Source organism: Atractosteus spatula, chromosome 21 (genome assembly GCF_055471065.1).
Source record: "Atractosteus spatula isolate fAtrSpa1 chromosome 21, fAtrSpa1.hap1, whole genome shotgun sequence".
NCBI lineage: Eukaryota > Metazoa > Chordata > Actinopteri > Semionotiformes > Lepisosteidae > Atractosteus > Atractosteus spatula.
In genome coordinates this window covers 1,962,467-1,977,887 of record NC_142726.1, presented here as the reverse complement: position 1 = coordinate 1,977,887, position 15,421 = coordinate 1,962,467, and the positions used below count along the sequence as shown (strand labels likewise).

General features: G+C 43.5%; 2 protein-coding genes across 4 annotated transcripts; both read right to left on the bottom strand.

Annotated features, from left to right (window-relative positions):
- Positions 1 to 2,544: 2,544 nt before the first annotated feature.
- pdcd5 (programmed cell death 5) lies at positions 2,545 to 8,218 on the bottom strand. Its single transcript, XM_088938651.1, has 6 exons — positions 8,036 to 8,218; positions 6,178 to 6,221; positions 5,190 to 5,251; positions 3,503 to 3,594; positions 3,160 to 3,231; positions 2,545 to 2,815 (listed from the first exon to the last, which is right to left on the bottom strand). Exons 1-6 carry the CDS (start codon positions 8,099 to 8,101, stop codon positions 2,768 to 2,770), a joined length of 384 nt encoding a protein of 127 aa, XP_088794777.1. The 5' UTR covers positions 8,102 to 8,218; the 3' UTR covers positions 2,545 to 2,767.
- A 178-nt stretch (positions 8,219 to 8,396) lies between these two features.
- Positions 8,397 to 14,048, bottom strand: urahb (urate (5-hydroxyiso-) hydrolase b). Of its 3 annotated transcripts, XM_088939268.1 has the most exons (6): positions 13,820 to 14,048; positions 13,468 to 13,603; positions 12,325 to 12,467; positions 11,010 to 11,145; positions 10,873 to 10,892; positions 8,409 to 9,385 (listed from the first exon to the last, which is right to left on the bottom strand). In XM_088939268.1, exons 3-6 carry the CDS (start codon positions 12,456 to 12,458, stop codon positions 9,238 to 9,240), a joined length of 438 nt encoding a protein of 145 aa, XP_088795394.1. In that variant the 5' UTR covers positions 12,459 to 12,467; positions 13,468 to 13,603; positions 13,820 to 14,048; the 3' UTR covers positions 8,409 to 9,237. The 3 variants fall into 3 exon arrangements, with proteins under 3 accessions (XP_088795396.1, XP_088795394.1, XP_088795395.1); XM_088939270.1 differs by lacking the exon at positions 10,873 to 10,892 and having other exon boundaries at positions 8,397 to 9,385; positions 13,820 to 14,042; XM_088939269.1 differs by lacking the exon at positions 13,820 to 14,048 and having other exon boundaries at positions 13,468 to 13,810.
- Between the last annotated feature and the right edge of the window lie 1,373 nt (positions 14,049 to 15,421).

Here is a 15,421-nt window from a genome sequence, read left to right as displayed (position 1 = left end):
CAGGACGCCAGTCCGTTGCAGAGCACAAACACACACACCCACCAGGGCCAATTGTCCCAGAAGTCAATACCAGTGTGTCCTTGGACTGTAGGAGGAAACTGGGGACTTGGAGGACACCCATGTGAATGGGGGAAGAACATACAAACTCCACACAGATAGCACCACAGGTCTGGAATTGAACCCAGCTCGCCAGTGCTACAAGGCAGCAATGCAAACCACTGCACAGCTTTCTATAATACTTAATATAATTATAATTGATTTCAATATTGTGGCACAGAAGAATACATTAACTGTTCCCTATCACTAACCAGTTGATGGGGTGGTTGAAGTATAACGTTCAGAAGCATCTAGATATTACCATGAGGTCAATCTGAATCTGTACAGAGAGAGTTCATAGCAGATCCTGTTGGAGACGAATGGGAGTTAGTATAATACATTTACCTGTGTCACGGCTGTGCAATAAGAGGTCATTGCGCCTGCTATCAGGAAAAATGAAACTGGCTTTGTTCTGATGTTTAAATCTTGTTTCTTTAGATAGTCAGTATATAATTTAGATTCACATAATTTCTGACAATACAATAACTATCTTCTGTTAGCCATAAGTCCCTGACAGCGCGAGAGCTTGTCGAGCAGTCGAGTGGAAGAGCACCGCCAGACAGTGAATCAGCTCGAATGTGCTTTTCTGAGGCAGTCCGGGGTGGCATTGTGGTTGGGAGGAGGGAAGCCCAAGGTGGGGACTGTGAGCACAGATTTCTACAGGAGAGGATAGAGCAAAGGGGAGCTGCCATTGTCAACCCCTTGCAAGTTTAAGATGTTTTCATCGGTTTGCCTTTCTATCACAACATGCATGGATCCGACGTCCTTACCCTGCTGTATGAACCTCTTCATGACTACTCCTGTGACCACCTTCTGGTCTTAAACGAGTTGAAGTGACTACAACTGAACAGCTTCCACACGCTTTGAACACTGTATTAGTTTCAACTAGCAATACTCACGCCTTAGCCAAACTCATATTCAAGTTAGTAATAATCGTACCAGGCAGCTGTAATTGAGGAAAGGCTGTGAGAGAACAGGACTAAGGGTGGCAGTGAAATACTTTAGGATCAGGCCCTCAGGGGACTTAATACAATCTAAAAATCCAAGTAATTTTTTCCCCCATCTGTATGCTAGCCAGTTTATTTGAGATCAACTATTGATAGACGCAATGCTTTTCTGAACAAAAATATTTTTAAGGTGTGTTACTTACATATATATATATATGCATACCCCACTCATCTTGTTGTAGCAGGGGTAAGGACAAATCAATGTGCATTTCCATTCAATATTAAGATGCAATGGCAGCATTTGTCTATAGAGGTTAACTTCAGTGCTGTTCTAACGTAACCAAAAAAAACAACTGATGGGCCACACTCTGAAACCAAAATATGTATCATGCTTTTCATGTCTCCAAAACAATGCATTTTAAAATTAAAACTATGGGATGCATGGTGACACAGTGGTTAACACTGCTGCCTCACAGAGCTGGGGCCCTGGGTTCAATTCCAGACCTGGGGTGCTTTTTTTTTTTCTATATTCTTCCCATTTGTGAGGTTTCCTCTCACAGTCCAAGGACATACTGGTAGGGTAACTGGCCCTCGTGGGTGCCCAGTGATGGACTGGCCTGCTGGCCAGGGTGGATCCTGCCTTGCACCCACTGCTTGCCCGCTCCCCAGCAACCTCTGAACCGGCAGAAGCAGTTAGAAAATGAATGCTCTTGTACTGTTTTAAAATTAATTTGTTGGTGCTTAATTCTAAAAAAAGGACATCAGTTCATTTCCAGAAAGAAAAGGGTCCTGCAGCAATCAAGAGCCCTGTGACACAGGTCAGGACCGCAGCCTGGACAGGCCCCCTGTCCACTGCTGCACACTCTCTCACACGGGGGCACATTAGTGGCGCCCATGAGCCAAGCCCACACGTCCTGGTAAAAGGGAGAGGAAACCTGGAGATAACATGCCCGTACAGATGCAGACATTCATCTACTGGGACGTCAGAGCTTTCAGCATGCACTGCTGGATAAAAGCTGCAAAACCAAGCAATATGTTGAAAAATGATTGCAGATCCCTTGTATATTGTATAGCACTTCAGGTAGCTCATTATCTAATGAATTAGAACATCAAACAAGTACCAGGATTACTATTTAATTTTATTGCTTCCTTAAGCTGTAAAATGTAATGTGTTGCCATAAATTCTTCCTGAAATACGTTTATTTTAAATGGCCTAGCAGCTGATGAACCTCATAAATGGATAGCAGAAAATAATGCATTGGCACACAGTTTGAGAGAGATATGGTCATTGCATTTTGGATTGGTAGGTCAGGTTGCCAGCTCTCAAAACTTTAAGGCATTTTATTATGTCCACTGATATATTGCAGGTACAACTTATTTAATAAAGAATATAAAATCAAACGAACAGCTTTGGAGAAAAGATGAATAAGGGCCTATTGTGACTGTATACTCACTCAAATAAATAGTAGTATTGACTCTTTACAGTGTCTATAAAAACACATTTCTGCAGAACAAATTGATCCTGCATTTAATTCACAGCAAATCATTCAACCACTGTGAAGAAAGCAAAAAAAAAGTTTAATTGGGAACAAGTTTCCAAATCCCACTCAACAGAGCAGAGTGCCCTCTTCCAGTATGTGCTGTGTTAGCAGGGAACCTGCCTCAGCCTGCAGCCAGAGAGGTGCGTCAGCTAACCGTGTGTCTCCTGGCCTCAGTGCCACTCTTCACTCGTCGTCCTCCTCGTCTGAGTCCATCACCCTCCTCCTGTTGAACTGAAACAGAGGAGGAAGCCCATCAACACAAAGCAGTGCTCTCCGCGGAGGTCAAGGCCAAGTCTCGCACTCACCGCGATCAAACTGCACATACATCAGGATCCCACTCCTGACCACGAACAGCTGATTATGCAATTAAGGATCAGCTTAGAAAACAATGAATTGGAAGGCTCGACGTCCTGCAATGGCACAGACTGGACATTCAAAGGCTGACCACCCCTGACCTAGGGCATCAGATTGCAGGTCACTCAAGACCATGTACAAATGGCTGCAAACCTAGTCACTGCTACTGTACCACAAGCAAGACTTTCCCACATGAGCACATAATGGCCAGCAGTCCTTACCTTGACAGTGGTCTTCTTCTCTGTCTGCTGACTGACCTTCTCGAGGATCTCAATCAATCCTGTCTCTGAAATCTGACAACACACATGCAAAAGGTCACAACAGCCACCCACCATGGGTAAACGGTGAGTGTGGAAACTCAGCACCCCTGTAAAATGGGACTGACACTTGTACAGCATACAAGAAGCTGCACAGTGGCACCTGGCCCTGCGTTCAACTCCAAACCTGGAGAGCGGTCTGTGTGGAGTTTGTATGCTCTCCCCAGGTTTGTGTGGTGCGCTAGACCATCGCGGGTCCAACAGTGTGAATGGTTTTGAAGTTGTGGAGATTGTCATCCCCTCTTACCTTTCCCCCGAGCTGTCCGAATCGAGCCATCTGAATGAGGTAATTCTCCACAGCCTTGGCTTTCTCTGGCTTGACCAGGGCCAGGTTACTCACTGCAGGAACAGAGCCGAGACTGTTCAGTTTCCTTTTTTTATGGCTTGACTCCACAGCCTTGACAAGAACCAAGAAGGCTCTTCACATTAAACACCCCATTAAACATGCCTTTCACGTGCAGCCTCTATGGCACTGAGCCATGCATACAGACCGTGTAAGTCCCTACGTCACTCCTACTGTGTGAAGCCCATTCCCAATCTACGCTTCTGGGTCTTGCTGTCACTTCCTTCCCAGTGCTTCTGTTGGCCACTCCCCTATTCCCATAGCATCTGCAGATATAACTAGCTTGCTGACCATACAAGAGACTTAATCACTGATATAAATCAAGAAGAACAACAGGCATAAAAAGGATCCGTGCACACCACTGCTTACATCTGTCCAGACAGACATTTAGATAGATAGATACTTTATTGATCCCGTGAGGGAAATTGCAGAAAGCCATCATCTCCGATCACAAATTACTTTAGAATCCTGATTGGTCAAATTTAAAGCTATGGGTTTCTCTAGGGATCTCATCAGAGGTTTCTTAAAATTCCAAATGATCTCATTAACTATCCATACTGCTTGTTCTAGGAAGTCAGGTAAGTTGAAGGACTTCCCATTTTGGCAATCTCTTCAAACTCTTTGGAATCTTTCTTCTAATTCAGCACCTCGCTAGTAATAGAAGAATAGTCGTTCTACAGTTTTCTACAGCCCAACTCAGTTTGGTCAGTACTGTCTACATTTTTATGAATTGGTTTTACATCTGCAATTCTCTGATCTGTAAGTATAGCTGCAATCGTTGGTGAATCTTATTTAATGGCCTATGAATAACCTGATATCCGTTTTCAATGAGGATGGGAAAAACCCCACCTGGTCCCAGCAAAAGAACAGTTTTCAGATAATAAGGCCCTGTAAACCCTCCATGACAGTTACTCTAAAATGATTTAATGTCTTACAGTATTTCCACCATTATTTTCTTGGATGCAAGATTTTATTTCAAGACATTGTAGTAATCTCTAGTAAAAGGCAAATATCCAAAAACAAAGCCAATGAAATCTGGCATTACAGGACAAGAAAAGGTAAAAAAAGAAAAAGTTTGCAAGTTTTCATCAGAACAAAGCACTGGCAATGAAAATGAATATCTTAAATTAAACATTACATTTTCATGTAAAATTAACCCTAAAGTTCAAAACCAAATTTGGGTCACTAATCCCACACAGTCACAGTTGGCTAGTGACATGTTTAAGTCTCAAACCCGTGACACCTGGATCAGTGCTCAAACGTACACCAGCACCTTACTTCTGAAAGGTTTTACCAGTTGAGACACCTGGGAGCCCTACTGTGTTAGTTTACAATAGACGAAAGGAGCATGATGAAGAAAAGCCATTACAGCTCATTTTCTCTGCCCTATAGTTCAGTAGCAGGTATCAGTGCCGACTGATAATCTTATAATATTCCTGAAAGTCACCACTTTTAAACTGCAGCATTTTCACATCTATCCATACGAACTTATGAACAGATTTTTCCCAATTTATTTTTTTCCAGCCATAACATTTCCAGTGTCAGAAGGATGAAAAAATACTGTTGCAAAAAATCTCACATTTCTACTTACATCTGGCCCGGGCAGACTGATCCAATACTTGAGCAAGAATGGAGTTTCTCATGTCAGCCTCTCTGTGGGGAAAAAATGAATAAATGAAAGAGTACACTTATTCTGCACTAAATACTATATCATACATCGTTTCTTGAAGGCAAATTAGAAAATGCTCTGCAATTGCTTTATACATAATGTCCTTTTTAAAAAATTAACAGCCAGTGCAAACAAATGCAGTCTGAAATAACACCCAGAAGAACAAACCAGCACTCCGACCCAGAACACAGTTCTTCCAATGAACTGTTGTAAAAACGTCTGAAAGGTTTTAAAGTGTCTGACCGAGACAGTTGGGACTGTTCTGAAAACAGTTACATCATATAAAATCTCAAGCGGGCCACTCATGCTAATGGATGGATAAGGCAGTACCAGAAATCTGACCAGAACACTGACCACTGTTTCATGACAGAAATAAAACTAAAAGAAAAAACAGGACACCAAAAAGACAGTATACAAGCCCAAGAGGTTCTTTAAATTATTTGAGTTGACAAAGGTTCCATTCTAAGTAGTCTGAAAATGTAATCATGCTTCCGTCTTTTCCTGAATTTAAAAATAAGCACTATGAAAAATAACAGGGATTCTATACCATCTATACCTTTATAATTGCCTTCCCTGTTCAACAACTGAACAACCCTACATACTCTACTTTTTTAGGATAGTTAAGAATGCCATCAGCTCTTTTCCAGTTTCCCATCTTACTCTGCTCCGTATGAAGGGAAGATGGAAAGTTCATGGTGCTGACTCTGGCTTGGAAACAAATAGAATAGATACAGTTCTGGCATTTTCAACACCGATCGCTAGCCACACTGAATCCCCATCACTTCCCTGTACCAGGAGCTTGAGATGCAAAGTGCTAGTGAGAATCAATGAAACAAGGTCATGCCAGCTGAACATGTATTTATTTGTGCAAAACCAGGTTCTGTATGGTGGGGTGAGAAGCTTTTTTTACCTCTGCTTAGCTTCCTGTTGGTTCTGCTGATTGCCGGATGAATCCTGGGAAACAAAGAAGGGATTCTGGGCTTAACACAGTTCACTTAATGAAAAAATAGTGTTTCCTGTGTGAGGCCATACAGCACCTTACACAGCCAAGATCAGCCAACATGTACAAGCAGTGAAGTTGTGGTTAAGGCTGCAGGTTCAAATCCTTTGGTGGGGGGGACACAGCAGTTGTCAAGCTAGCTGCTTCACTCAAGTGGCTCCAATACAATGCCCAGTGGTATAAATCAATACAAATGTAAATGCCCGCTAAATAAAGGTACAATAATTTGCATTAAAGAAGTCATTTTAAATGAGCTGGAGTCCTTTATTCTAACACTGCCACACTTTCAGATGCACAAACTCCCTGCTTCATAGCAATATGAGCTCTTGCAATACAAGGTAATCTGCGTATACAGTGGCTTTATGATGGAATGCAAGTATGATTGGGCTAGGCAACAATCTTACTGACAATCCATTTTAATACACCTGGTTATGAGTGGGTGATGCATCAAAACAATATTCAGCATCTTCAGAGCTCAGCTGTGGTTGGCCGCTGCATCATAATGAAGAGTAACAGATGAAACTCTGGGGATCAGACAAGCTCCTATCATATAAACTCATTTAATTCTCATTAAAATACTGGCAGGCAGATCCTCACTGATATAGATCGCTGCCCGAAGCCTAGCCTTTGGATATTCTTCCATAATCCTTTCCTTCTACACAGCATGGGAATCTACAATGGAGGACTGCCGGCAATTTTATTCCCAAGTGCCCTTCAAAAGGGGAAACCAGCGAGGTTCTGTGAAATCCACAGAAGTCCAGTAACCCAAGCCCTGGACGAGGTCAGACAGACAGCCGATTTCCATGCTCCAGCCCCAGCCACACTGAACACGCTGCTCCTCCCCTGCAGGCCCAACCCCACTCGTGTGTTAAGGAGCTCTGGTGATGAACAGCAGGCGAACACTACTGTCCTAAGCCCACTGAGGCAGCCTAGCTGTGCTCGGGGTTCTCAGTGACCCTGTGACTTCCTTCTTACCATATCCACTGGGCACGGGACCTGACAGGGGGCAGTTCGCTGACTGAACGCACCAGGGAAGCCGGAATCACATCTCATTCGCTTCTTGATATGTCAGCCACCTGTCCCAACGCGTATGCTCAGAACACGGCTCAGCGCAAACTGCCCGTTCAAGTACACTAGCTGAAATTCTACACGTCTGCTGTTATTAACCTTACTAGCCTATATCTGAAACACAGACTCCTTTGCACGGATAAAATGACACATTTCACTTCACTGTCCCAGTGCTTTTTACCGTAGGCATATAAAAAAAACTGGTCAGGGGCTCCAGCTCGTCCACAGACCTAAGCGCGGCGTGTGACGATTCCGAGCACACACCCACTTGCTACTCAACTGACCAAACTTATTTCCAAACATTTTTTCTAAATGTGTTCATTTCTTTTTCGAAAATGACACACGATAAAATAGATGGGGAAAAAATAAAAGCGATGGTGCTTTCTAACCATGACGTTTCCAACATCTAAAAGCCTGACACTAGATATTCTTTGTTGCGGCTCTGTATCCCTTTTCTGCAGATAAACCTGTTTCTTCGGGGCAGTTACGGCATTAGGATTACAGTCTATCTGTTCAGCCCGTAGCATGCAGTGCAGCCGCATTCAAAAACTGACAGTTTTTTAAATTATTTTGCACGGAATACTCAACCCGGTGCTCATTCTGCTTAGGCCTGCGCGTTAAGCATGCCTGCAAAAGGGTATGAATGAGCTGCCTCTTCCCAGATAAGGAGACATTTACACGCCTCTCATTTTCGTCTTACCCCTTGTCTGGCTTGCAGTTCAGCCATCCTTTGCTGCCTGATAGCTTCCAATTCCTCGTCTGCCATAGTGTCTGTCCCAACACTACCAACAACCCAAACTTGTACCGCTAATGTGCGATGCCAGAGAGCACAGCAAGAGAGGCCCACTCCAGGCGCACTACATCTAATTCAGAACTATCGATGGCGCACAGCCAGACCAAAGCAATCGAATATTACCAACATCGTTCTTTCCAGGCAGCAAGCAAATGCTGTATTTACAGAAATCCAACGACTACGCCTTCTTTTTACAATTTTGTAACCTCTGTTCTTCATGCGAGATCTGTAAGGAGGACAAATTGTAATCGTTTCATAGCAACAAGACCAAGAGTTGTTTTTTCATTGATTTATTACGAGTTACGTCACTCACACAGTATAAGAAAACACATTTTCTTAATGAATAAACATGTCGTGGTAGTCGGAACCACGTAAGATAGTTCTTACAATCTGTAGCTTGTACATGGAATAATACCGTTTAAATGTTGCGTGGTGATGGTAACCACAAACCAAGTGAAATATATTTGGAGAAACACAGCTGGGCTTATTCACAGCCAGAATTAAGAACTCTTAACTGGGAGAGCAAAAAGCTCATCGATATATTATAGAAACATGAAATACATGTTTAAAGAGATCACTTTATTGGCCATATACAATTTCTTGTATTAGGAATTTGTCTTTTCGCAGACCCCAACTTGCTCTCCATGAGACACACACGTTACTATAATATTTCCTTAAAAACATCTTTTAAGCTTCAGTGTCAAATAAACAGTACAGTGTCAGAAAAACAGTGCTACTGCAACCTGATCTGTGGCCAAATGCAGCAAAATGCCAAAGAAGCAGAGCTAAGGTGGCTAAAGTAAAGAATATTCACCTCCTGGACCTTTTCACATTTTATTCTGTTACACTATAGAATCATAACATATTTAACTGGGATTGTTTGCCAATGATCGACACAAAACACTATCGATGGCAAACAATCCCAATTAAATACATTGGGACTATACATTGTAACACAATAAAATGTGGAACAAGTCCAAGGGGGTGAATACTTTTGACAGACACTGTACATTTTCTCATTGTTTAATATGATTCACAGAAAGTATTAAGCCGGACTACAGTCAAGCCAAGTGACAATAATAGGAAAAACTTTCTTCTTCACAGATTTCCTATTCTTTGCAGGGGTTCTGAAGGCTCTTGCGCGTGTGGAGAGATGGGGTGGTCCCGTCAGCTCCCTCGGTACGTGCTGTACGAGAATGGGCTGAGGAGCAGGGGCACGTGGTACTTCTGAGACGGGTCTGTGATACTGAAGACAACCTGCAGTGGAAAAAAAAACAGCGCAACCTGAGGAAATTTAAATCAGACTCTAGCTCCCTCTCAAAGAGTGCGGCTCTGTAATAAGTAATAAGTGGGCGATTCATCTTTCCATTGCTAATTACCTGTTTTTTTAAAGTTTTGTGCTGCAACCTATATCATTCACCTTCACGTTCAATAACCGCTTATCCAGTTCAAAAAGCATTAGGTGCAAAGGCAGGGCACATCCTGGACAGGACACCAGTCCACTGCCGGGCAGACACACAGACACACACACCCCAGACAGGACACCAGTCCACTGCCGGGCAGACACACAGACACACACACCCTGGACAGGACACCAGTCCACTGCCGGGCAGACACACAGACACACACACCCTGGACAGGACACCAGTCCACTGCCTTACAGACACACAGACACACACACCCTGGACAGGACACTAGTCCACTGCCGGGCAGACACACAGACACACACACCCTGGACAGGACACCAGTCCACTGCCGGGCAGACACACAGACACACACACCCTGGACAGGACACCAGTCCACTGCCGGGCAGACACACAGACACACCATTCACAGAAGCCAACTGACCTACCAGTACGTCAGTAATCTGACAGTCTCTTCCCACAGCCCAAAGATACACTGTCACATTAAGAGCCGTCTCTCAGCTGCATGTAGTGGTCTGGCCTTGTGCGTTGTACTTGTCAATTCATCACGTGCTCACAAACATGCCCCCACACACACACTCTTGTGAGGATGAGGATTAAATTACTACAACACTGAAAAAAATGAGCAAAGCAAATCTGCCTGCTTCTTTTGAGGGGAAGTGACAACTTCTTTTTCTTTTATTCCTATTAGTTCTGCTTTACCACTTAATTCACACCTCCACCATTAGCAATGATGAATTGGCTGTGATCATTTATTCCCTGCGAATGCAGTGGACTGACACAAAGGAGCTACATAAATCAGAAGTGGCTGTCGAAACATCTTGGAATAAAGGGCTTCTAATCGTGAGCACTGCCTGTCTCATGTCAAGAAATTCATTTGGTCCGCATCAAAAGGTTACTCGACTTGGACTACAGTGATGAAAAATCACCACACAGTGGACTTTGGTTCATTTTGTGAATTCCATTTCCATCCAAAAATTGAGAAGCACTTAATGCATAATTGTGCCTTGTAAAAAACCTTCCATTTTACATTTTAATGCAACCAATTTTTCACTAAAGGTTTTTTAATTAGAAAACGTGTTCTGCAAGATTAAAACTGAACTTCCTCCAGTATATAAAATAGAAATCTAGCTCACTGAACAGGTGGTCTGGATTAAAGTTAGTTCACCTCCATGAACAGCATCTAATAACCTAATCTGAATTAACTGATTTCTTAACATGCATGGACTAGAAAATGGGAATTTCTTAACTGTTTCCAAGCGACTCTTTGTTTCAGACAGATGACATTAATGAAATTCACACGAGAGGGCTGCTCTGTACCTCTGTAACTTCAGGAAAACCTTGACAAGAAACATAACATTTCATTATGTCATTTGTGCGTCAGACATTTCTCAATGAGAGTCTAATTTCCAGTAGTGATGCCAGATTCCAGGAGGGAATTGTCTAACATGACTTACCTCCACATATGGATAAAAACCAGTCTCTCCTAGACCTGCCCAGTACTGCCCGGTTTCAAAACGCATCTTGTACATCCCAGACAGGAAAGCATCCCTCGTTATCAGGCCTGGACATCGTCCATCGTCATTGGTGGCTCTGAAACAACAAGCCACTTTCACCCAGGAGTTCTTCAATTTCTTAAGACACTGGCCTTGTATTCTGAACTTCAGGCCACTCAACATCCACACCTGGTGGAGGTTTTGAGCTGTGAATCGTGCCTCAGAAAACAACTATAACAATTAAACACGTAGCAGGATTTGAGAGCCACAGGATTCCTGGTTACAGTGAAAAGTCCCATTTCCCACTGCGGAAGCAGTTCTGCACAGCTCAGGAGCATCCAAGATGATCACTTTTATCAATTTTATCAGCTTTAACAAGTAACTGGTTTTTATATTTTAATTTAGTCATGTATGTATCTATAGGTATCTATTTTCACTCGCTGACAACAAAGTTTTTTTCTGTCTTTTGATCTTTGAGGATTATTTAAAGCTTTGTGTATTAAAGCCCATCACAGCAAGCAACAGGCACAAAGCAGGGTACACCTTGGACTTGAATCTAGTCCACCACAAGGCACACAGACACACACACCAGGGCCAATTTTCCCAGAAGCCAATTAACCCACCCATATGTGATTAAGAAATTAATTATGTGAGAGATCCGGGGAGACTATGGCAGGAGGAAGATCTGTGAAAAATGGAGACCAAAAGGTCACATTTCAAAACTATTAAACTAATAGAGAATTTATGTAAGAAAAAAATATTCGTTTATAAAAAAACAGTAATCTTGTATTTAAAGAAGCAATCTTGTATTTATTTATATGATTCAGAAAATTATTGATTTTCTTCCTGACCTGAGCAAAATATTGTTTTTGTATTATTCTCTTAATGTGTGCGTACTATATATATTTATATTGTTTTAGGTACATATAATATTGTACAGTTTCTGTGTTTAATCTGTATTTATTTGCGACACTAAAAATAAATTTCTTAAAAACTGAAGTCAAACATGCCTTTGGACGGTGGGAGGAAAACCGGAGCACCTGGAGGAAACACAAACACGGGGAGAACATGCAAACTCCACACAGACAGCACCCCAGGTCTGAAAATTAGCCCAGGGTCTCAGCGCTGGGAAGTGCCACTGTGCCGCCCTTGTTAACGGATTCATGCTGCGCCAAGTGCATTCTGAACCGTGTTTGTCTTAGCCTGCCTGCAAAGCACATTTCCTGTCAGGGGCAGTCAAGGAGGTACAGTAGGCACGCCCGGGGGCAGGCCTTACCCAGAGGTCACCAGGGTCCACCCCGCCGCTCTGGAGTCCAGTCTGTACAGGCCGAGGGGCAGGCGGGCAGCAGGAACTCCTCGGGCGGTGTCCAGCACGTGTGTGGTCAGAGGGCTCCCCGGAGGCCTGTCCATCCCCACGAGCTGCCGAGGTGGGGGGGTTAGAGAACCACAGGGGCCCGGTGTCAGCGGGTCTGTGCTGCGAACAGCCAGGCCGGCCCACTCGGACACGGACAGGACCGGACAGGACCGGACAGGACCGGGAGGAACCAGCCCAGTAAACCAACCAGAGGCTCTCAGTCGGCAAAATCAGGCTTGTTGCAGGTATCTGACAAGCATCTACCATCACCAGAGCCCAGGGCCCAGGGCCCAGACAGAACCCAGGGCCCAGAGCCCAGAGCCCAGAGCCCAGAGCCCAGAGCCCATTCAACCGATACAAAAGTTTTCAAGAGTGAACCGCAAACAGCACCTCTGATGTGCAGTATATCATGTCAATATTTCTCTGCTGGTAGTGTAGTCATACCATGTTTTTGATTAACAATAGCTATTGCGTTGAATTTCATTCACAGGTACGTATTATAAGTAAAGATCCATGTTCTAATGCAAGCTATACCATATTGATACAAATTAGTAAAATTTTGATTCTAATGTAAGCTACAGTATACAATACAGCACCAAGCTAAACAGGCGCCTAACACAAACACTAATATTACAAGTTGTTTTGGGGTAAAAGGTAACATGCAAATCTTTATCTGTAACACGAATGTTAGCCGATCTACTTCAAGTGGGTAAACATGTATTTGTAGAATAAAGAAAGTGTATTTTCTAGAAGAAGAAAAAACAAAGACTGTAAAATAAGAAAAAGCAAAAGTTTTAGGAATGGAAAATATACTTTGCTTTATATGAAGCTAAAAATAGAGCTGTTCTTTATCAAATTTCCGAAGATATCAGCTTTTCTGATAAAAGCTTCGACGTAGGAAAAGGTTAATTGGTCTTAATTAACTATTAGCAACAAAGCAAATGATACAATCATTTTCAGTGGGTTTGCCAAATGCGTTCCAGTTCCAACACTAAACCCAACACTAACATGAGCGACGGTCCCCGCCTCCATAGTTTTAAAACCCCAGGGAGACGCTCGTCTTACCTGTGGTTCCGTCTGCAGGTGATCCCCAATGTGGCGCAGACGCGTCGCCCTCTTGTGCGCCTCCCGGGTCACACCGGTGCGCTCGGCCTCGGGGTACCCCGCCCTGAATGACACCTCCAGTCTGCGGCGGTGCCCCCTGTTGCGATTTTTAACAACTTTCTTTTCTTTGTCACAGAGACATTCGATGTAAACGAGACCTTTACGACCTAAAACGGTACACGCGGCACACGCGCAGAGAATACAAAGCCAACAGCAAAAAACACATGTTGCTCAGTTCAATAAAATCGCTCATCGTTTTTAAAAACAGAGTTATGAATGGAAGATTTCTGGATCTTTTATCAAGGAAAATCACCTTTTCCTGTGCAGTTCTTTTAAAGCTGACTATTATGATAACAGAGTTTTGACCAGCAGCTCTTCGGGCTCGGTTGTTATTGGAGAGGCGTTGTAAACCACAAATGCTCCGCACTCCCTAGAAACTGACACCCGCGGTGTTTTTCGAACCGACAATATTTGCATTGTGGTTCAGTTTTAAAACCTGCTTCAAGGCGTGTCCATGAAGTATGTCTGAACGCCTGCCCAGCGCGGCCGGTTCAGTATCGAGCACATTTTTCCCGGAATTTCTCTCCAAGCCGGACTTGCGCCCGGGCAGGTACACTGTGAGAGGTCAACAGCCGCTGTGTCTCTCCCCCCTCCGGCGAAAGAGCTGCCCTCTGTCCAGAACACCACTCTGATGCCGGGTATTGATTTTTCGCTTGTGTGCTTGACTCTTAATCGCCGGTCGCTGTGTCACACAGTACGGCAAGAAAGTAGCTGCAGCTATAGTCTTGTCACAAGAGTTGCATTTATGTGTATATTTAACATTTGTATGAAACGAAATAAAATACTGTGCACGGCATACGCCTATGTCCGATGTCATTTTTACATTATGTTAACTATTGCAGGGTGAGGAAGCTAATTTAAACTTTAAATGCCAAAACTGTAGTCTACTACGTCATCTACTTGAAAGACATCGCCGGTCTGAGAATTTGTACACAACTCAGACTAGAGGCATGTATTACCATACAAGAAGTACGACTGGATTTACAAGAACAGCCTAACGACAGGAAATACGAGTCAGCTGTACAAAGCTAATCTAGTCAGTATAATATGTCCATCCGCAATCCACGCAGTCAAGCACCAAAATGTATCCATACCTGTTCGTGTGCGTCAAAGGCAGCTCTGGCAGACACGGCCTTTCGCATCACAGCAAAGGCTTTACCGCCACCCAGTGGTCATTTCGGACAATAGCAATGACACACAGAAAAGAGAAACGTCTACCTTTGTTTTAAGAGATGAAGTTATATTACTGTTGACACTGAGCATGTAAAACTCAGGGCTTTAGCTTATTCGTAACACCAGCACTGGGAGAGCTAGGTCACCTTCCTTAGGAGCTGGGTGTGTTTGGGTTGTGTGTGACAGAGGCTTTCGGTCTCCGTCCGCTGATCGTACAGGGCTCCCTGCTGCGTTTTCTTAACTTCGTTTCCGTCAGCCTCTGTTCAAGCGTAAAACCGCTTCTAGTCTGATTTGTGATTACGCGCATGCAAAACACTTAACAGCTGATAATAACTAGTGCTACTTGATTTAATAAAGAAGTACAGGATCTCGTTTAATGAACGTGTGTGATCTGGAGTCTGAAAAGCACAGGCACATGAAAGTGACTCTTTGTCCCATGTCTGGCCAGCAGAGTATGGCCATTCTATCTTCATGGGAAACATTCGCCTTCACTGCAAGTACAACTCTGTGCATCTCAACAGTGATGCGTTTTAGTTCAAGCAGGGAGCTGCGTCAGCATGCGTAGGCTGCAAAGGAACAAATACAGGTTTATTCCTGCCAAAAAGAGAAGAAAGAAAACACAACATTTGGGCTGTGGAGCCTTCTTCGGGTGTGACACCCAAAACGTGTTTCTTTTCTTCTC

Coding starts and splice junctions, on each gene's coding strand:
- pdcd5 (XM_088938651.1), bottom strand. CDS start 8,101: ATGGCAGACGAGGAATTGGAAGCTATCAGGCAGCAAAGGATGGCTGAA. Junction 6,222..8,035: donor AACTGCAAGCCAGACAAGGG/GTAAGACGAAAA, acceptor TTTGTTTCCCAG/GATTCATCCGGCAATCAGCA. Junction 3,595..5,189: donor TCAGTCTGCCCGGGCCAGAT/GTAAGTAGAAAT, acceptor CTGTTCCTGCAG/TGAGTAACCTGGCCCTGGTC.
- urahb (XM_088939268.1), bottom strand. CDS start 12,458: ATGGACAGGCCTCCGGGGAGCCCTCTGACCACACACGTGCTGGACACC. Junction 11,146..12,324: donor TGGACCCTGGTGACCTCTGG/GTAAGGCCTGCC, acceptor TTGTTGTTTCAG/AGCCACCAATGACGATGGAC. Junction 10,893..11,009: donor GTTTTTATCCATATGTGGAG/GTAAGTCATGTT, acceptor TTTCTTGTCAAG/GTTTTCCTGAAGTTACAGAG.